Source organism: Rhinatrema bivittatum, chromosome 3 (genome assembly GCF_901001135.1).
Source record: "Rhinatrema bivittatum chromosome 3, aRhiBiv1.1, whole genome shotgun sequence".
Classification (NCBI taxonomy): Eukaryota; Metazoa; Chordata; class Amphibia; order Gymnophiona; family Rhinatrematidae; genus Rhinatrema; species Rhinatrema bivittatum.
In genome coordinates this window covers 159,660,785-159,683,662 of record NC_042617.1, presented here as the reverse complement: position 1 = coordinate 159,683,662, position 22,878 = coordinate 159,660,785, and the positions used below count along the sequence as shown (strand labels likewise).

The following is a 22,878-nucleotide window of genomic DNA, read 5'->3' as shown; positions in this document are numbered from 1 at the left end:
GAGGCAGGCGGCAGAAGGAGGTGGTCAGGTCCAGTCCGAGAACAGAGGAGGGCGGCAGTCAGCAATGGTCAGGTCCAGTCCAAGGTCAGAGGCAGATGGCAGTAAGCAGTGGTCAGGTCTGATCTGAGGTCAGAGGCAGGCGGCAGTAAGCGGTAGTCAGGTCCGGTCCGAGGTCAGAGGCAGGCAGCAGTAAGTGGTGGTCAGGTCCGGTCTGAGGTCAGACGCAGGTTGCAGTAAGTGGGAAGCAGATGCAGGATCCTCAGAGGCCAGAGCCTCTGAGCCAGGCACGTGGAGACCAGGATCTCCGAAGCAGGAAGGCTGGGACCAGGACCACCGAAGCAGCAAGGCTGAAACCAGGATTTCTGAGGCAGAAAGGCTGAGACCAGGATCTCCGAAGCAGGAAGGCTGGGACCAGGACCTTCGAAGCAGAGAGCAGAGATGCTGAAACAGGATCCAGTGAACTCGTTGCCAAGTCAGTCAGCTGGAGCTAGAGGTGGTCTTTAAATAGGCCGGGAGGCTTGACGTCATCCCAATGCCCAGATCGCATTTTCCCACCGTTGGCCCTTTAAAGGGAGCCGAAGCGGCGTGCGCACCTACGGAGGGCCCAGATGGAAGCAGCAGTCGGTGATGTCCTGGGTGCAATGCAACCTGCAGAAGGGTTGGAACCGGAGAGGATTGGTGGCAGGAACTTGCTGCAGTTGCGAGGATGCTGGAGGCCAGGGGGAGCGAGAGGCTACGGGTGAGTGGTGTCGATTGCGGCTTGCCATGGCCGGTGAGCGTAACAGTAAGCTACATTATTTAACATTTATTTAGCCCATATTTGTTTTTTCTTGGCCAATCTTGGAGTTGGAGATTGGATCTATGCTCACGATATCCAGCTGTTTGTCTCAAAAAAGTAAACATGGCTAAACAATTACAGTGGGTTTCTTGCCGTTCATCTGCAATTGAGACATGGATGCTGTGTTATAGGCTGACTCTACATGTCAACAAGACAGAAGTAATTATTTTGAATAGGTTCCCTAGGGATAATTTCCCTACAGAAATTATCCATCAAGCAAATAAAATTCATATAGCTTGCCAGTTAAAAAATGTAGGTGTTATCTATGACTCAGCATTATCAATTCACAATCAAGTAGAACAATGTAGTTAAGACATCATTCTAGAATCTGCATATGCTACATAAAATAAATCCCATTTTAGCACCTGCTGATTTTTGCACTGTATTGCAATCATTGGTTTTGTCGAGACTGGACTACTCTAATTCTATCTATATTGGTCTTCCTGATGCAACAATCCAAGCACTACAGCTCATGCAGAATGCAGTGGCTTTGATAGTCACAGGGGTATGCCTACTTGATCATATTACACCTGCCCTTGAATCACTTCACTGGCTACCAGTATCACAACAAATCAAATTTAAGGTGATTACTATCTTTTATAAGGCTTTAAATAACCAGGCTGCATTATGCATCTCATCGGCCTTTACGATCTAACATCCTTTTAGATGTTCCATCAGTAAATTTTGTCCATTTGGTTCAGGTGAGAGAGACAGAGCCTTTTCAGTGGCTGATCCCATCCTATGGAATACACTCCCTGCTCAATTACGATCAGTTCCATGCTGTAATACATTTAAAAACCAATTAAAAGTACACTTCTGTATACAGGCATTTGGTTCTTTATTTTATGAAGTGATTTAGACACTGTTACTGGTTTCAGATATTGTTATGATGTCTGTTTGATGAATTTTATGATTTGTTTTTAATATTATGTGTGCTGCCTTTGTTACTCACCTAGAACGGTGGAGAGTGTGAGAAATAAAAGATTTATTATTATTATTGTCTTATGCTACAGCAATGTTGGATGCCACAGGGAGCGGTATGAGTGTACTGTGATCCAGATGGCCCTAGGATTGCTGGGTGAGGCAGGGGGGTTTAGGTTGGTGGAAGGAGGGAGGGGGGGTGAAGTTGAAGAGGGTTCCAAAAGAAGATATATGTTGTGAAAACATGCAGAAGGGTTGGGGCAGCTCTCAGCCACAAATTTATAACTATCTTTTGGGGGCTTTGGGGAACAGTTCAGATGCAGTGCCTGACATTTCCTTTGAACATTAAGTGGAGTAAGGAAGGGGAAATTGGGCCTTTCAGCGTGCTTTTTTTAAAATTTGGGGGGTTTTTGCACTTTACCAGCTATATCATTTGAATATAGTATACTTTTAGTTTAAGGTTATACAGGAACAGGTTCACGGATAACTTTAACCCTGCGCTGATGCCCATTCAGACTTAGCTGAATAACTTATTCAGTGACTATCAAAATTAGCTAGATAAGTTATTTGGCTAAGCTAAATATATCTAATGAAAGAGTCCAGACAGTCAAACCTTGGGGCTTATCCAACTTGAATGTTGACCTCAGGATGTACATTCATCTAAGGAGAAGGATAACCTAGGTAATCACTGTATAGTAATCTGCTTTAAATTGATTATATTAATAGGGTTAACACTAATATTATAATGTGAAGAAGCTCAGAAAAGCATTATCATAGGATTATCAGAAGATAATAACACACGCATCAACCAGCCCCAAAAAATATAAAGTGAGTGCTCCACCTCACCATGAGCAGTGTTATTTCAATTTGAACTTGTGAACAGAGTCTCAGTTTATCATGTGTTTTTTTCTTTTATTCTTTTATTTTGCACTACACTAGATATATTTTTCTAGTAGCAAAATCCTTTAAACACCTAATATGCTATTAGTAATAGTTTAGTTTTCTGCAGGCAAGGCCTACACCCAATGCATGTTACAATAAGCCAAATAACGTGCATAATATACAATAAATCATCAAAAACATCATAAAAATATAGCATGCGATATTAGGGATGTGAATCGTGTCCTCGATCGTCTTAACGATCGATTTCGGCTGGGAGGGGGAGGGAATCGTATTGTTGCCGTTTGGGGGGGTAAAATATCGTGAAAAAATCGTTAAAAAATCGTTAAAAATCGAAAAAATCGAAAAAACCGGCACATTAAAACCCCCTAAAACCCACCCCCGACCCTTTAAATTAAATCCCCCACCCTCCCGAACCCCCCCCCCAAATAACTTAAATAACCTGCGGGTCCAGCGGCGGTCCGGAACGGCAGCGGTCCGGAATGGGCTCCTGCTCCTGAATCTTGTCGTCTTCAGCCGGCGCCATTTTCCAAAATGGCGCCGAAAAATGGCGGCGGCCATAGACGAAAAAGATTGGACGGCAGGAGGTCCTTCCGGACCCCCGCTGGACTTTTGGCAAGTCTCGTGGGGGTCAGGAGGCCCCCCACAAGCTGGCCAAAAGTTCCTGGAGGTCCAGCGGGGGTCAGGGAGCGATTTCCCGCCGCGAATCGTTTTCGTACGGAAAATGGCGCCGGCAGGAGATCGACTGCAGGAGGTCGTTCAGCGAGGCGCCGGAACCCTCGCTGAACGACCTCCTGCAGTCGATCTCCTGCTGGCGCCATTTTCCGTACGAAAACGATTCGCGGCGGGAAATCGCTCCCTGACCCCCGCTGGACCTCCAGGCACTTTTGGCCAGCTTGTGGGGGGCCTCCTGACCCCCACGAGACTTGCCAAAAGTCCAGCGGGGGTCCGGAAGGACCTCCTGCCGTCCAATCTTTTTCGTCTATGGCCGCCGCCATTTTTCGGCGCCATTTTGGAAAATGGCGCCGGCTGAAGACGACAAGATTCAGGAGCAGGAGCCCGTTCCGGACCGCTGCCGTTCCGGACCGCCGCTGGACCCGCAGGTTATTTAAGTTATTTGGGGGGGGGTTCGGGAGGGTGGGGGATTTAATTTAAAGGGTCGGGGGTGGGTTTTAGGGGGTTTTAGTGTGCCGGCTCACGATTCTAACGATTTATAACGATAAATCGTTAGAATCTGTATTGTATTGTGTTCCATAAAGGTTTAAGACGATATTAAAATTATCGGACGATAATTTTAATCGTCCTAAAACGATTCACATCCCTATGCGATATATATCAATCCATATTACAGTCTGACCCTCCTCCAGGCACCTTCCTTCTTACCCTTCCCTATTAAGTGTTGTTTTATTTTATACAGGGATGGTCTTATCAGCAAAGACGAAATGATGGCCTACTTTCTAAGGGCTAAATCCCAATTGCACTGTAAAATGGGACCAGGATTCGTTCATAACTTTCAAGAGATGACCTATCGGAAACCAACCTTCTGTGAGCACTGTGCAGGATTTGTAAGTCTGTGTATTTACTATTGCACAATTGTAGATTTACAGCTTTTACCTGGTCCAAGATATTTATTTCTTGGCTACACTACCAAGTGGTATAAACTGCTTCATGAAATGAGCAATTATACAAATTAGCCACAAGGCAGGCAGAAAGACAGCAGAGGTGGTTCTATCATTAGTTAGGGTGAGGATGGATTTAGCATTTAGAAGATAACAATTCCTGTCTCTAACATCCTGGCCACTAAACACGAATTTACCCTAAGAAAGTTCTGTACCATGGGTGGTTACAAACATGCCATAAACCTTAGCCTGCTTAATATATTAATAATTATGGCTGACTTACTCACCCCTGGTCCCAACTTCAGGTGATATCCCTCTGTTCACCTCTGAAGCAGCTCTGGCTGGAGATCTGGAGAATGTGGGCAGGGGAGAGGCTGGCTTCTGGGTCTGGTACTGGCAGAGCTGGCAGCTGTCTGGGGGCTTACTTCCAGGTCTGGTACTGGTAGAGCTACCGGGCTGCTCTCTGCTCCTCATCTCATCAGATTGCACATCCTTCTGACCCCAGCAGGATGCCTCCTTTTTCCGGTCTCTTGGCCACACATAGTCTTCTCCCTCCATGATAGCAGGTAGTGCTGAGCTGCTTCGGGTTCACCCTTCTGGTTTGCTCTTTCTTTCAGGGTTGCTCCCCTGGTTCTCTTCCTTCTCCTTTTTTGTCCCCATCTTATACTTTTCAGCTAATTAATATGTATAAGCTCATGCATAATCACATGGTGGGTGGAGGGTCTTTGCCACATTGCATATCTTTTCCCCCTCTCCATTTCTTCAGTGGGAGGTGGTCCTTGCCACATTGTAGGTCTTTTCCCCCCTCCCCTTTTATTCAGGGGGTCTGCCAAGCTGTATGCCAAAGTCAGTGTTTTCTCCATCTCAGACTGCCTTCCCCCTTCTTCCAAGGGTGGGGATCCTTTTGACTTCTAGAATTCCTTGTCCCAGTCCATGACTCCTGCATATGAGCTTAAGTTGTTGCATTGTCCCTCTACCTTGATTTTAATTACACAAGCACTTACATTCAGGCAGATCTTGATAGTATCCTTCAGTTCTGCTTTATAGTTCTCATCTGGCTAAAGTTTCTTTTAGCTGTAAAAGTGTTTTGGGGGCCTGTCAGATTGCTTGTCTGCCTCTTTGGCTATTATGATTCATCTTAGGTGCTTTCAATGGTAAAACATGGGATATCTCCCTACAGGTTCTTGAGGTCAGTTTCCAGGATTCTGTACATGGCAGAAGAGGCAGGAGAGTACACTGAGGTCTGATGGGGGGTGGCGGTGAGTGGATCAGAGACACAGAAGGCATTGAGCAGAATCCTCTCCATCAGTGCTGCGGGGTGAGCTCGTGCTTCTCTGTGCCAAAACTCAGACTCTGGTTTCCCTGGTTAAGAAGAGCTCAGACCAGGGCCGCATGGAGTGGAGTGAAGGACAGAACACATTGCACCAGGGGATTAAAGTAACACTAAAGAAAAAGAAAAGCAGAAGAAAGTTTGGGATTTGGGCAGGTGTTAGGTTCTGAAGTCTCTCAAGCAACAGCACTCTCATTACTGATCAGTGCAGCTGCGAATCTTCCAGTAACACAAACTAGGGCAGGGAACAACCAAATGTTACACTTTTCTAAATTACACATAAGGAAAGAAAAACATTTCTCTCTATTTCCTTATCCTTCCCCCTTTAGAAAATCTGATCTCAAATGTATGTCTCCCTTTTCAGTAAGAGAAATTTGCCTGGCATGCATTTGTCTGTTAAAGCAAACAGGTTATACAGCTTGAGGTGGAGAGAGAGGACCTGGGGAGATGGGAGTTGAGATAAGAGTTGGTGGGGATAGAAGGGATTGAAAAAGAGAGGGAGACTATTGGGAATGAAGGTATATGACAGAGAAAGACTGGTGCTGAGGGAGAGGATGAGAGAGAGGAAGTCTGGTAGGGGCAGGGAGTGAGAGATGGGAGAGAAATTGGTAGACAAGGAGAGAAGTGAGATTGAGAGAGACTGGTAAGGACGGGGAGTGAGAAAGAGAGAATGGTAGACACCAGAGCAAGGGAAAGAGAGAGGGAGAAACTGGTAGGCAGGAGAGGAACAAGAGAGAGAGTGAGGCTGAAAGGGATGGGAGGTGAAAGAGAAAGAGGGAGACTGATGGGGTGGGTGGGTGAAGGAGAAATAGAGGGGGAGACAAATGATTACTTGCTGTTTAAGAAGAAAATTAAACTTTCTGTTTAAGAAGTGTTGCAAAATCCTTACCAATTAAAATATCCCTCATGCTTTGCCCCATTACCCCATCAAGGAATAGTTGGTGAAAGATATAATTTCAGTAATTAGAATTGGCATCATCCAGCTCCCACAAGTTAAGAACCCACTCATCACTTTTCCATTTCCTTTTGTTCTGGTTGACTTGCTTCTTCTACATGTGAACTTCTGAGAGAGGATTTGACCTGTGAAAGAGGATACATTGTCCATGGGATTTGAATATGAGTTTCTTAATGTATTTGCATTTTGCACAGTACAAGAAGAAACATGTGTAAAACCTTTAAACACTGCTATACTAGTTGCTTTGACCATGCCTTCCAGCAATAGATTCCACAGTTTGATTGTGTGTTGAGCGAAAAAGTACTTTCTCCGATATGATTTAAATCATCTGCTTGTTAGGTTTATAGACCATAAAACGTGCCATTCTGGGTCAGACCAGTCCATCAAGCCCAGCATTCTGTCTCTGACAGTGACCCATCTGGGTCACAAGTACCTAGCAGATTTCCAGTAGTTGATCTCTTTCTTGCATTTACTCCCAGAGAGATAAGCGCTGGCTACTCCGAGTCTACCTGGCTAATAACTATTTATGGCCTTTTCCCTCAGGAGCATGTCCAATCCTCTTGTGAAACCCACTATTTTAGTTGGTTCAGCCTCGCCCTCTAGAAATAGATTCCATAGTTTGATTATGCACTGAGTGAAAAAATATTTCCTACTGTTTGTTTTATTGAAGAGTCCCCTTGTTTTAGTATTATTTGAAAAGATAAATAACAGTCCTTTATTACCTGTTCCACCCCACTCAGGATTTTATAAACTTCTATCGTGTCTCCTCTCAGCAGTCTGCTTTTCCAAACTGAAGAGCCCTAACCTGTGTAGCTTCTCTTCATTGGGGAGCCACTCCATCCACTTTATCATTTTTGTTGCCTTTCTCTGCACCTTTTCTAGTTCCGCTATTTCTTTTTTGAGATGGGGTAATGAGAACGTCTCATGATACTCAAGGTGGGTCACACCTTGGATCAATACAGCGGCAATAAGATATTTTCTGTTTTATTCCTCTTTCCTTTTTTGATCATTCCTAACATTCTATTTGCTTTTTTGCCTGCTGCCGCCACATACTGAGCTGAGAATTTCAATGTATTGTCCACAAGGACAAGGTTCTTTTCCTGGCTGGTGACTCCCTATGTAAAACCCAGTATTGTATACCAGTAGTTTGGATTCTTTTTCCCTATATGTATCACTTTGCACTTTTCCACATTAAATATCATCTGCCGTTCAGATTCCCAGTGTCCTAGTTTCGCAAGGTCGTTCTGCAATTCCTCACAATCTGTTTTAATAATCTGAAATAATTTTGTGTTATCTGCAAATCTGATCACCTTACTTGTTGTTTCCTGTCCCAGATCATTTATGAATGTGCTGAACGGCAGAGGTACCAGTACTAATCTCTGTGATACTCCACTAATGACTTTTTTCCATTCGGAAAACTGACCATTTAGTCCTATCCCCTGTTTCCTGTCTTTTAACTAGTTACCAGTCCACAATAGGACACAGTCTGCTGCAAGGTTGTCAGATGGAAGGAAACGTCTATCTGGAGTATAATATAAAAAAGTTACAAAGCAAAGGAGACTGCTCTGTCAAAACAAAAAAAGGAGCCATGCTAAAGTTGTTACAGTAGAAGCAACTGGTACTCAGCGAGAAGAATACCTACAGTACCTGAATGTAATCCACTTTGAAGCGCTGAAAAAAGTGTGAAAAGCGGAATATAAATCTAAATAAATAAAATAAATAAGAATCTTCTGAGATGGAAAGAAGAAACTGCAGCATCTGGGAGCATGGTGGATCCAGAAGTTGCAGTTGCTTCACAATTCAATCCATGCTTCTTAGAAAATCCAGAAAGAAACGGTTGGCTGAGAGACTTCCTTGTACTAAATGGTCCAAAGCAAGTGAATGTTCACTGGTTTTCAGAAAAACCTCTACAAGGAAGAAGCTTCCATCATATTCATTACTGGTGTGGAAAACCAAAAAGTGAAAAAGTGGAGAGACAGTGGTTCATCTCCTTAAAGAGTCAGAAAGCTGCTTACTGCAAACTCGTTCATCTGTGCTAAGTTCTAGTGGGACAAAGGACTGGAAGACTCTGCCTAGAACCTTGGCAAATCATAAGGCACCACATTATTACTTCAGAGCATTCTGGAGCTGGAAAGAGCTAAAAAGATGAAAGCAGTCACAGGAGCTTGATTCCAAGACTTATCACTGGAGAAATGTTCGAAAATGACTAATTGCACTTGTTAGAGTTCTCGCTACTCAGATTCTTGCTCTTCGTGAGAAGTCAGATAAGTACTTTGTGCCAAACAGTGGTAACTTTCTTAAAATTGTGGAGCTGATGGGAGATTTTGATTCAGTATTTAAGGAAAATCTAAGAAAAGTAACCTTCAAAGAAATTCACACTACCTACCTGGGAAAAATGATTCAAAACTCGATCATCGTGTTACTGGCCACACAAATGAAAAAGAAGATTTGGGAACACTTGAAGTTTGCAAAATATGACTCCATCATTCTGGACCCTGACATCAGCCATGTTCAAACTAATGATTGTAATGGTGTATTTTGTAACAGCAGAAGAACCCTTAAAAAATAAAATGTCAGAGAACATTTCTTGGAATTCATTGTCATAGATGAGAATATAGGAGCGGGGATGATAGATTGTGCTGCTTCAAAAGTTAGAAAAAATTAACATTAACATTGCAGATATGAGAGGACTAGGCTATGATAATGGAACCAAAATTACCTGTTCCACCCCATTCAGATGAAGGATTTAAATCTGCTAGCTTTTTTGGTTCCTTGCAGGTCCCATTCATTGAACTTGTCAATGAGTGATGTTGCCTCCGCTTATGTTGAAGCTTGTATGTTTATTAGTACTAATCAATGTATGTATGCATTTTTCTCTGCATTACTCATCGATGGCAAATTTTAAAGCAACATCTGGGAACATTGCATCTTACATCGAGCCCACTGAGCACCACAAGATGGGAAAGTTGTGTGGAGGCAGATTAGGAGAATGGACGATGTCATAACTTCAGTTATGGAAGATGATACTTTAACAGGAATCACACAACTCAAAACAACTGCAGAAGGAACAAGAATCACACAACTCAAAACAACTGCAGAAGGAACAAGAATCACAAGCAACACCTACAAATTCAAACCTCTCTGTGGCATGATATTCTATTGGAAATAAATCTAACACGCAAGGTATTCCAGAGGGTTGAGATCGACATTTTTGAAACAATAACACAATTGGAGGCTGCAAAATTATTCCTCCAAAATTAACACTCCAGTGAAGAATTTGAAAATGTCCTGAAAAATGCACAGTTGTTGGCAGAGAAACTTTGTATTGATGCTGAATTCCCAGCTGAGTCAATAAGGTCTTGCCATTAAAAGACATACATTGATTACGAGGCATGAGATGCCCCATCACAGACCCTAAGCAACAATTCAAAGTTAATTTTTTTTCAAAGTTCTTCATGCTACAATTGAGTCAGTTGATCAATGATTCTTGCTGCATAGTAGGGATGTGCAGAGGGATGCCATACGTTGCATTCGGGATTCGGATTCGTCAGGGAGCAGATACGTTGCATTCGGCCGTATGGCGCTCTGATGTGTTAATACGGCGATTTCTATTCGTGTCCCAGCTAAAATTAAAATTAACTACAACCCCCCATCCTCCTGACCCCCCCAAGACTTACCAAAACTCCCTGGTGGTCCAGCAGAGGGTCCGGGAGCCATCCCCTGCACTCTCACACCCTCGGTGCTGGTTTCATCATGGCGTCGATAGCCTTTGACCTACTATGTCACAGGGGCTACCGGTGCCATTGGTCAGCCCCTGTCACATGGTAGGAGCACAAGATGGTGCCGATGGCTATGTGACAGGGGCTGACCAATGATACCGGTAGCCCCTGTGACATAGTAGGTCAAAGGCTATCGGCGCCATGATGAAACCGGCACCGAGGGTGTGAGAGTGCAGGGGATGGCTCCCGGACCCTCCGCTGGACCACCAGGGAGTTTAGGTAAGTCTTGGGGGGGGTCAGGAGGGTGGGGGGTTTGTTTAAATTGATTTATTTAGGCGGCCGAATAATTCAGCGAAGATTCGTGTATTTGTGGGGAATCGCGATACGTTTCACTTCACCACGAATATGGCAACATCCGTTGCAGATTGCCAATACGTAGGGACTGAATGCACACCCCTACTGCATAGAAAGCACTGCAGGATGTTTGAGATACTGTACAGAATTCTAAATCTCCAAATGATACACCTGAAGTCCTTCAACAAAAGAGTGGTGAACTTGAGAAAGTTCTCTCCACTGGTGAACTGCATGACATTGAAACAAATGAGTTGTATGATGAACTGAAGATACTTTCCAGGCATGTATTTGCAGACTCTACTCCAAAGGATATTTTGGAGCACATATGCCAAAAATAAATTATCTACTATCTTTGCAAATGCTTGCACTGCTTTGTGCATACTTTTAATTCTTCTGGTAATGGATGCAAGTAGAGAATGCAATTTCTCTAATTTACAGCTGATAAACTCTATCAGGTAGATTTTAAAAGCGTTGCTCGCATAAAAACGGCCCCATACATGCGTATGTGAGCAACGCAAATTTTAAGAAGCCGGGAAGTACACACATACATACCTGTGTGTGTGTCAAGAGTAAGGAGGCAGAAAAGGGGTGGGGAATGGATCCAAGACTTAGGTGCATGTCTAGAACTTTTGGGCAAGAGGGATCCTGAACATGGGGAGTGAGGAAGAGGGAGAAGGAGAGAGACACTTTTAAAGAGGTAATCTGACACTCTATATATTTCCCACTGTAAGAGGGGTACTTTCAACTCAGGGTGGGTTTGGGGGGGGGGGCCAATATTACATTGGTCTGCCTAAGGCGCAACGTCTATAACACTGCTCACCCCAAAACACACCCTGAATTGAAAGTCCCCCTCTTACAGTGGGAGATATATAGAGTGTCAGAATCATTCTCTCTCTCTCTCGTATTTTTTCTCGGTGCCCAATACGTGCATTTATGGACGCACGCATGCTCCTTTTAAAATGTATTTGTAACTGTGTTCCACTATTAGCCTGGAATGGTTAGTTGCACATGCAACCATATTCATAGACCATGAACTAGCCCGAACATTAGATCTTAAGGAATCAATTCAGATCTTCACAGCCCAGAAGGCACGGAAAGCATTCATCTGATTTGTGAGGATGTTCCATTGTCTATCCAGTCGAAAACTGGAAAGAAAGACTTGTTGTTTGTGGGTCCTAGGTATTGGAATTTGATCCCTAAAGCGCTTCACTTAATGGGTGACTATTTACAGTTTAGGAAACATATAAAGGTTTAGTTTTATTTCTGCATTTGATTAGTTTGTTTAGATAGGTTGTTGGAGATCTGCAATTAAGAATTTAATTCTATTTGATTGTAATTGTTTGTTATGTTTTTGGGTTATGATATTTATTATGTCTTTTTTTTTTTTGTATATATACAAAATTTTAACAAGAGGAGTTGATTTGTACATTGCAGTCTCTGCTATCTGCATTGTACAAATCAACTCCTTTTCATCACTTATAAGGTCTAAAATTCTTTAATGATGTCAATTTTACTATGAATACCTCTGAATGTGTCTGTAACAACATGCCCCTAATCCCAACCCACCTCCCAAAAACTCACCCCGAATCAAAGTGTCCCCTTACTATGGTTCATATATAGAGTACACATCAGCTCTAAAGCACCCATGCTTTTTCTGGGCACACAAATTTATTTATTTATTTATTTAACATTTTTATATACCGGGATTCATGTAAGAAATTACATATCATCTCGGTTTACATTATAACGGAAAAACAACGCATGTAAGAATGCGATTACATAGAATAGGGCGTAGAACTTGGATAAGATAAAATGGGGGGCAACGAAAAGAATAACGAATTGAATAAAGGACTGGAACAACTGGAAGAAGGCAGGAGCCAAGGGAAGCACAGGCAGAAATACAGAAGACACAGGCAGGAGCAAAGGGAAGATGGAGAAAGGCAACATGCACTGCAGGCAAAGTTCGCAGGAGACCCTGTTGCAAAGGCACTGAGGTCATCGTAGCTCAAGTTTAAATCCTCAGGAGCATGATGTCATCAGGATGCACCGGTAGAGAGGTTTCCCGCTGCAGGGCCTTTAAGACGTGATGTGCTGCGCGCACGTGTGACCAAGGAGGCCCGAGTCAGGAGCGGCATGATGGCATCCTGGCTGCGTCGGCATGGGGTGAGTTGGCCAGTTGCAGGGCCTTTCCACAACCGGCCCATCATTGCAAAGATAGGTTATATGGAAGATATTCATGTTTTTTGCATGTAACTGACCCCTTATGCTCCCACTCAGCTGCCTCAAATGTCTTTTCTGTCAGTTTGGAGCAAGTTCTAAAGTTGCAAGAGACTTGATCGATGTAGTTGCTGCCCCAACATTATGGAATGCATACCTGGAGAATCCCTGCAAAGAAAGTGATTATTTAGTATTCCACAAGTTGATAAAATCTATGCTTTTTAAGAAAGCATTTGATGACATGCTTTAGGCTGTTTTGATTTTATATTATATTAAGGAGAGATATTGGGGTAGATTTTCAAAGCAGCGCGCACGCGTCCATGTGCGCGCGGTTCACGGCACGCCTTTTAGGAAATCGGATGGTCGCACGCACATGCATGCGCGCTCATGGGGGGGGTGAATTTTAGTAAACTACGCACGGTGATGCAATCGGGCCTCCCCCGTTTCCCTCCCAGTCCGCTCCAGCTAAGGAGTAGACTGGGAGGGAACTTTCCTATCCCTAACCCTGCCTATACAATGTATCTGTGTATGCATTGAAGGGCAATAATGAGCTGATACAGGCATTAATTTCTTTTCCAGCCTCTCAGGACAATGAAGGGGGCCTCCTGCCATTTATCTGCTCCCAATTCTTATCATGGATTATTAGGGGGGGGGGGCACAAACTTTCTCCTCTGTCTTTCTCTCATAACCATTCATTCTCTCACTCACACACACACTTACGCGTGCTCCCTCTTTCACACAATCTCAGAGGGTCAGAAGCCTACTAGGTAGGCAGGGAGGGGGTGGGCGGGAGAGGAACCAGGGTTGTCAGATGGGGAAGGCAACTACGCACAGGGCTGGGCACCTGTGCTGCATGCCACCACCATTGTAGTGGAATAAGTGCTCATTAGCCCCTATGTGGCTGCTGGCTGAGCTGGACAGTCATGTCATCTTAGGGGACACTACCTATACCCCCATGGCCATCCATATTACTCGCACTGACCGGGGTACTGGGCAGCCCAACAATAAGCTTGGGTTCAGGGCAAGGGATGTCAGATAGAGAAAGGGCCAAGAAGGGGAGTAGAGGCATGGACAGAGAGGCGGAGGGGGATCAAGGGGCAAGACATGGGTCCAGAGTGAGATTTGAGAGAGGAAGGTACAGCCTACAGAGCAACTTCCTGGACAGCTGCAGCTGTTGGATGGACAGACCGTGAGAGACCCTGTGAGTCATTCCCTCCCTCCCTCCCTCCATGTCCTCCTTCTGTATTTCAACCCTCCCATGCTCCTCATGTGTCGATCTCCCCTTTTCTCTCTTTTTGTTGCTGTCCCTTCTGTGTCTCTCTCCACTACCCACCCTGCGTCTCTCCCTGTCACTCCACCTTCTCCTTTGTACCTGTATCTTTCTCAGCAGGCTCAAAGGGAGGGCTGTACCAAATAGCCCCTCCCCTATTGTTCTAAACTGCTTGTCCCTAGCTAAGGCCACTAAGGCTCGGCCATTACATGTTTATCTGTATAAATTTTTGCCAGGTATTAACGGACCTTGGTAAACATTTGCTAGTGAGAGAGGGGCTGGAAATTCAAATCTTGGGATTTGACCAGCTAACTTAAAAGTTATCCAGTCAAACACTTTAGAATGTCATTGCAACCATCCTTTTTATATTTACTTGAGAAAGTCCTTGTTCATCTTTCTCAGTATATGAGCTTATCTATGCTGAAATAAAACTCAGCTTCAGCAGAGATTTTTATTCTGTTAATTGAAATTAATGTTATCTCTGCCAGCTGCAGACTTCCAAAACGCATCCAGGTTTTTGCCAAATGGTGCATAGTTGGCAACAAATGCAGGTATGAGAACCTTTGTACCAAGATGAAATTCTTCTAAAGGAATCTCTCTGCATCCGGGAATTAATATATGAAAATCATCTTTGGTGTAACTTTTTAAAAAAAATGATATGTGAGGGGTAAAACAGTGACTGCTTGCTCTGTCCACTCCAATCAGGACAGGAGGGGAGGAACTGGATTAGGGACTAAGTGGCTTGACATTTTTTTCTGTTCCAGCCTCAGCCTTAACCCCTCCCTTCCTATTCCCTGCAAGCGTTTGAGAGGGGAGGGGCTGGAGCATGGAGCAGAGAGATGAGTTGCAAGGGCCTGAGACAGAAAGCTATTGAATCAGCCCTGTAGGCATTGTAGTTTCATTTAGTTGTTTGAATTAGCTTGGGAGAGCTTTAAATTTGATTGTATGGAAGGTTGTAAAGTATGCGGCAACACGCTAATTATGTGGTTTCTCCCATTGCTGCAGAATCACAGGAGCCTGGAGGCAGGCACTGGTCATAATAATAAAACCATGCTAATAAAATTTTCAAAACGGCTGATGACTAGAATAACAACCAGTAATTAAAACTCATAAAAATAAAAATGCTCAAACCCCAGATAAAATGTTTCAAAAACAGCAGACATATCAAATAACACCATATAATTAAAATCATCCCTCTATCTGTCTCTCTCTCTCTCTCTCTCTCGCCACTTGCCCAGTGGCATTCATTCCTTTGCCAGGTAACAACCTGTCCCCCCTCATCCTGCAACATTCTCCTCCTCTCCTTTCTCCCTCCCATCCATCGGGCCGATACAGTAAAGTCCGCAGGAGAGCGGACAAACGCCCGCTCTCCCGGCATGCGCACCGGCCCCTCGCTGGTGCGCACAATGCAGTATGCAAATTAGGTTGCACGGTAGAAACGGGGAAAAGGAGGCGCTAGGGATACTAGTGCGTCCCTAGCGCCTCCTTTTTGACAGGAGCGGCGGCTGTCAGCGGGTTTGACAGCCGACGCTCAATTTTGCCGGCATCGGTTCTCGAGCCCGCTGACAGCTATGGGCTCAGAAACCAGATGCCGGCAAAATTGAGCGTCCGGTTTTCGGCCCCATAGCTGCGGGCCGAATTCAAATTTATTTTTTTTTTACTTTTTTTACTCTTCGGGACCTCTGACTTAATATCGCTATGATAAAAAAGCAGTTTTTACTGCTTTTCTGTGCACTTTCCCAGTGCCGGAAGAAATTAGCGCCAACCTTTGGGTCGGCACTAATTTCTGAAAGTAAAATGTGCGGCTTGGCTGCACATTTTACTTTCTGTATCCCACGCGCATACCTAATAGCGCCCTCAACTTGCATTTGCATGTTGAGGGCGCTATTAGGTGCCGCAGGTTGGACGCGCGTTTTCCTCCCCTTACTGAATAAGGGGTAAGGGAAAACGCACGTCCAATTGCAGGCTAACAGTGAGCTCCGTCGGAGCGCACTGTACTGTATCGGCCTCTAAGACCCCCAGCATCATCTTCCCTCTCTAGTCCCACTCTTCCCAATTTTCTCTTCTCCCCTTCTTGCCCTGCCCCCCTGCAGCCTTTAGATTCCCCTCCATCCCAGCCCAGCCCCTGGCAGCATCCAGGCTCGCTGTTCTTCCTGCCCCGTGCCAGCACCACCCAGATTCCCCTGTCTACCGCCCGCCTCCGTGGCAGCATCCCCTTCTCTGTTTCCCCCCAGCCAAAGCAGCGCCCAGATCCTCCACTCTCCCTCCTTTCAGCAGCATTCTCCTCTCTCCTACCCCTAGTAAACAGTGTCTTCTCTCTCGTTCCCCTCTCCCAACCCCAGCAGCATTTTCCTTGCTCTCTCTCCCCCCACCCCCCCTTGGCCTAGAAGCATCCCCCCCTTCCTCTCCCTCCGCTCACAGCAGCATTCCCTTCTCTATCCCTCCTTCCCAGCTCCAGCAGCATTGCCTCTTCTTCCCCAGCCCAGCAGCATTTCCCCCCTCTCTCTTTTCCCCCATGTAGCATTCCCCCTCTCTCTCTTTCTCTCCCCAGCTCCACCAGCATTTCCCCATGTTCTCTCTCTCTCTCTCTCTCCCAGCCCCAGCAGCATTCCTCTTTCTTTTTCTTTCCCTCCTGCTCCCAGCAGAATTCCCCTCTCTCCCCCCCCCCCCCCCCTTCTAGCTCTGGTAGCATTTCCTCCTTTTCTTTCCCCTAGCTCCAGCAGCATTCGCATCTTTCTCTCCCTCTCCTACTTCGCCTAATACTTCCACTGGCCCTGATCATGGGTGAGATGGCACTAAAGAGTTTTCCTATTATGGGCCCGACTCACTCAGGTTTTGCTCCTAATCTATACTTATGGGGGAAAATACCTTTAAGAATCAGACCCTTTGTGTCAATGGGTGTGTGTGTGGGGGGGGGGGGGGGGAGGTATGTACATCTGGCCTAAAATGGAAGAAAACCTTTAGTGCATAGGCTCCTATGATTGCTATAGAAGCTGTAGTGTTTGAATACCTGGCCCATCTCCATTGATGTTTTATTGTAGTTCCAATTGCAACATATTCTGCAGCAGTTGGCTCATGTGTAGCCTGTTGATATAGTGGGATGCAGTGCTGCTGGCTGAGCCAGCAGCTGCAGTGCTCTTTCTCCGACAGGAAGGGTGTTGAGAATAGTTGCATCCTGTTTGTGCTTGTGTAGTCACTGGAACTTCCTTCTCCATGACCTTGTTTTTCTTCCAGTTTCCTTACCGATTCTCTGACATTCTTTTGTCTTTCATTACAGCTCTGGGGTATAATCAAACAAGGATACAAGTGCAAAGGTAAATAACAAGTGGATGTTGTTTTCATATCCTGAGAGTAGCAACTCTGTGCGACAAATAAATTATCAAAGGCTAATATTTGAAGAAGAAACCAAAATAACTTCATTGAATCAGAGCAATGATTAAGTAATTGTATGTTGATTTCTGAATGCTATTATTAGAGGAGACGTGTATAAAGTATTTATTGTAGAGGAATAAAAATAATCAGGAAGGAACTGAAAATGCAATACAGAACTTGGAACCATTGGTCTTTCATGATGACCATCACCACCCACTCTTCCACCCCTATATCTTTCCAGTGAAAACAGTTATCTTAACCTCAAGTGTCATCACTTCCCTATGGCTTGACTGAACTGGCTTCAATTTTAAAAAGCTACATCAATGGATATTAAAGCAGCTAACTTATTGTATTATGGGTTCCTAGGTTTTGCCAGGCATCAGCAGATTATTTTATTTGAGATGTGTGAGAGCACCTCTTCTAAATTATTTTTATTCTAATTGGAATATGCACAGAGTATACTGACCCACCCAGAAACCCAATCTTCTGTGCACTCTTCTTATGGCCCCTGTCTGTTTTGGCTAAAATGCTGGCGTGCTTCACTGTCTGCTTTCATAGTGCCGTGCTGAGTATGTTTAGGAAAATTGGTCCTTACCTGCTAATTTTTGTTCCTGTAGTACCACAGATCAGTCCAGACTCCTGGGTTTTGCCTCCCTTCCAGCAGATGGAGACAGAGAAAGTTTTACTGCCACTAAACCAAAACCTGGTGCACTACCTGCAGTCCATCGGTATTTACCTGTACCCAAGCTAAAATGGGAAATCATACTAAAACCAGACTTAATCTACACCCAACTCTCGCCAACGAGCAGGAGGAAGAGAAACACCAAATCTGAATGAGCCTCATAAACAAATAAAACAGAATGTACAGCTACCACCTGAGCCAGAAATCCAATAGAAAACCTTCAGAATATTATATCAACAGCACAGATCGAGTGGACTCTTCAAACCCAGGCGGGTCTCTGGACTGATCTGTGGTACTACAGGAATGAAAATTAGCAGGTAAGGACCAATTTTCCCTTCCCTGTATGTACCCGGATCAGTCCAGACTCCTAGGATGTACCAAAGCTTCCCTAAACTGGGTGGAACTGCGAGAGTCCCGCTCGAAGTACACTCTCTCCGAAACTGGACATCTAGGTGATAATGTCTGGAGAAAGTGTGCAAAGACTTCCAAGTAGCCGCCCTGCAAATTTCTTGTGGTGACGCCAGCTGAGATTTGGCCCAGGATGTCGCTTGTGACCGTGTCGAGTGAGCTCTCAGCCCCTGAGGCACCGAACAGCCCATACAAATATAAGACAAAACTATGGCCTCTTTCAGCCATCGTGCGATGGTTGCTTTCGAAGCTTTTTGCCCCTTTTTCTCGCCACTCCAGAGAACGAACAGATGGTCGGTAACCCGGAAGCTGTTAGTGACTTCCAGATACCGCAACAGCGCCCGTCTCACATCCAGACAAATCAACTCCTTATCCAAGGGGAGCGTCTTACCCACATTTGGAAAAGCCAGTAAATCCACTGTCTGGTTCAAATGAAAGGAGGAAACAACCTTTGGCAGGAAAGAGGGCACTGTACACAAAGGAACACCAGACTCTGAAAACCTGAGAAAAGGATTTCTACATGACAATGCCTGTAGCTCAGAAATCCGCCTAGCCGAACAAATCACCACCAGAAAAATGACCTTTAAGGTAAGATCCTTTATTGTTGCTCTGCGCAGTGGTTCGAACGGTGCCCCACACAAAGTTTTAAGAACCAAGTTCAAGCACCAAGGGGGACAAGCTTTCTGTACCGGGGGATGCAAATGTTTGGCTCCTCGCAAAACACATACCACGTCCGGGTGAGCAGCCAAAGACACACCGTGCCTCCTGCCCCTAAGGCAACCCAAGGCAGCCTCCTGGACTCTTAGGGGTAGATTTTAATACCTACGCATGGGCATCCATGCGCACATGCTACCCGGCGCGCACACATGGGCACCCAATTTTATAACATGCAAGCGCCAGTGCATGCATGTTATAAAATTGGGGGTCGGCACGTGCAAGGGGGTGCACATTAGTGCAACTTGTGCGTTCCAATGCCTGCGGCCTTCGCCCGTTCCCTCCCAGGCCACTACAATTTCAGAGAGTCCTGGGAGGGAACCTAACCTCCCACCCCCTAACCCTAATCTAGACCTCCCCTGGACATTAGTCCTACCTTCTGCGCCTGCCTCCGGGGAAATGCCTGCTGTGCTGGAGGCCTCTGGCCCTGCCCCGCCCCTGGATCGCCCCGCCCGCCCCTTCCCACCCCCTCCCTGTCCCTTTCCCAAAGCTCCGGAACTTAGACGCATCCCAGGGCTTTACATGCATCGCCAGGCCTTTCTAAAATACGCCCAGCGCCCGTAAATCCATTGGATTTATGCGCGTAGGCTTTTTAAAATCTGTCCCTTAATGAGTTGAAAGATTAACCCTTCATCAACCCCTGCTGCAAAAAAAGATAAAAATGTGCCACTGAAGCTGAAAGTGATCTACACTATGCTCCCTGCACCAAATCTCTAACACCTTCCACACCTACACATAAGCCAGGGAGGTGGACTTCTTTCTTGCTTGCAGCAGAGTGGTAACCACGTCCTCTGGATAACCCTTATCTCTTAGATGCCTCCTCTCAAAAGCCAAGCCTTGAGAGAGAAGTGATCCGCCTGATCCAAAAGTATAGGTTCCTGGTAAAGCAGATTGGGAAGGTGAGCCAGATGAAGTGGGCTGTCCACGGCAAGATTGACTAGATCCATGAACCACGGCCGAAGTGGCCATTCCGGAGCCCCCAGAATCACCAGCTCCAGATGAAGCTCTGCTCTTTGCAAGACCTTATCCAGCAGAGACCATGGCAAAAACACATACAGAAGAATTTCTTTTGGCCACGGGAAGGCCAAGGCATTGACCCTTTCTGCCTCGTGCTCCCTTTTTCGACTGAAGAATCTCAGAGCCTTAGCATTGTTGCAAATTGCCATGAGGTCCATGAACCGTACTCCCCACCAGAGATGAATCAGGAGCATGGCATCCTCCGACAACTCCCACTCTCTGGGATCCAGCTGTTGGTGACAGAGGAAATCTACTTAAACATTGTCTAGTCCCGCAATGTGAGAAGCTGCCAGCATCTCCAAATGGAGCTCCACCCAGTGGACTAACTCTTGTGCCTCCTGCACCACCACCTGACTCTTGGTACCGCCCTGTTGGTTGATGTATGCCACCTTCGTCACATTGTCTGACAATACTCTCATGGACTTGCCCTGAACAAGAGGAAGAAAGGCCTGTAAACCCAGATACATTGCCCTCGTCTCCAAGACGTTTCCTCTGGAGACCAGAGTCCATGCGCCACTTGAGCCTGACATACAGCTCCCCAACCAGATTGACTGTTATCAGTGTGACCACTATCCAATCTGGAACCTCCAAAGGCATCCCGCAAGTCAGGTTTTCCCGACACAGCCACCAATACAGACTTGCCCGGGTGCCCACCGTAAGAGGCAGTGGAAGATGAAACTGCTCCGAGACAGGATTCCACCTGGAGAGCAAGGCCAATTGAAGAGGACACATATGAATGAATGCCCAAGGGACCACTTCCAAAGTGGAAGCCATAGACCCAAGAACCTGTAGATAATCCCAAACCTTGGGAGTTGGATTGCTGAGCTACCTGCCATTCTGTCCCTTCATCTTGAAAATCTGCTCCTTGGTGAAAAAAATGTTTCCAAGCTCGATGTTAAAGTGTGCCTCCAGAAACTCTAGAACATGAGATGGCACCAGCTGGCTCTTGGGGAAGTTCACCACCCAGCCAAGGGACTGCAAGCACTGTCGAACCTCCATCACTGACCGCTGACAGAGGGCTTCCGACTTTGCTCGAATCAACCGTCATCCAAATATGGGTGGACCAGAACACCCTCATGCCACAGTGCTGCCGCTTTCACCACTATAACCTTTGAAAAATTCCTCGGCGCGGTCGCCAATCAGACTGGTAGGGCACAAAACTGAAAGTGATCTCTGAGGACCATGAACCTGAGGAACCTTTGGTGGTCTGGATGAATGAGAATGTCAGAGCCAGAGAAACCAAAAATTCCCCCTTGCGCACCACAGCAATCACTGACCTCAGCATTTTCATCCAAAAACGGGGCACCATGAGTGCCAAATTCACCTTCTTTAAATCCAGAATCCTTCTTCGGGACCACAAAATAAATGGAATACCTTCCTAATCCTCTTTTCTCGACCAGCACTGGCACTGTGGCCCCCAAGAGATGGAGACGATTGACGGTTTCCGAACCACTCACTGTTTCTGCTCGTAAGTACAAGGAGACTTCAAGAAAAAATCTTTTAGCGGCCGAGAAAATTCTAAAGCGTAACCATGTTCTATCACACTTAGGACCCATTGGTCCAATGTGATTTTGGCCCACTCCTCGAGAAATAATATTAACCAATATCTGATGTGCGTAGCCTAGGAGTGGGCTGGTCCTGCTTCATTGGGAAGACTCGACACCAGAAGCCCCTTGAGCGGAACCATTTCTGATCGGTCTCCGGCCTCAAAAGGATTGGTTCCAAGACTGCTGCCTTCCGGCTTCCTGCCTCTGACTCCAAGCCAGAGGATGAGACTGACAGGAACACCGGCTTGACTAGAAACAAGACTGTGTCGAGGAGAAACTTCTGCAAAGCCTCGGCTTGTCCTCTGGCAACTTGTGCCCTATAGCCTTCCCAAGTAGCTTGACTAGCTGCTCTAAGTCCTCTCCAAAAAGCAACTTTTCCTTAAAAGGAAGCGATCCCAGCTTGGACTTAGATCAAACATCCGCAGACCAGTTCCTTAACCAAAGAAGCCTTCGGGCGTAAACTGCAGACATCATCGACCAAGAGGAAGTGCGTATCAGGTCGTATAAGGCATTCGCCCTTAGGCCGCAATGGCCTCTAGCCATTTGGCCTGTTGCACATCCTCCGTAGACAATGACTTGTCAGACTGCAGTTGCTGCACCCAACACAACCCGGTATGGAGCATAAAGCTGCTACACACAGCAGTGCAAATACCCAATACTGAAACCTCAAAAATCTTCTTGAGATGTTTCTCCAGCTTCCTATCCTGCATATCCTTAAGCGCCACTGAACCAGCTATTGGGATCATTGTCTTCTTCATCACGGCCGCCACCGAAGCATCCACTTTGGGCATGCGCAGGAGGTCCAATGTGTCCACGGGCAGAGGATACAACTTCTCCATGGCTCTACCAACCTTTAAGCCCATATCTGAAGTCTCCCACTCCCATAGAACCAGTTCTTTCACTGTCTGGTGAAACGGAAAAGTTCTGGTCGGCCCTCTCAGACCTCACATGACTGGATCCACACCCTCATGATCTGAATCTGCCTGGAGCTCTTTAATGCCTAGTTCACTAAAGA

At 45.7% G+C, this 22,878-nt stretch overlaps 1 protein-coding gene across 5 annotated transcripts in view; it reads left to right on the top strand.

The window, feature by feature from the left end:
- Positions 1 to 22,878, top strand: part of RASGRP3 (RAS guanyl releasing protein 3) — a 305,296-nt gene that overhangs the window by 252,567 nt on the left and 29,851 nt on the right. For all 5 annotated transcript variants that reach the window (XM_029593882.1, XM_029593881.1, XM_029593880.1 and 2 more), the window contains 2 exons: positions 4,077 to 4,224; positions 17,401 to 17,437. In XM_029593882.1, coding sequence (XP_029449742.1) covers positions 4,077 to 4,224; positions 17,401 to 17,437 — 185 coding nt within the window. The remainder of the gene's footprint in view (positions 1 to 4,076; positions 4,225 to 17,400; positions 17,438 to 22,878) is intronic.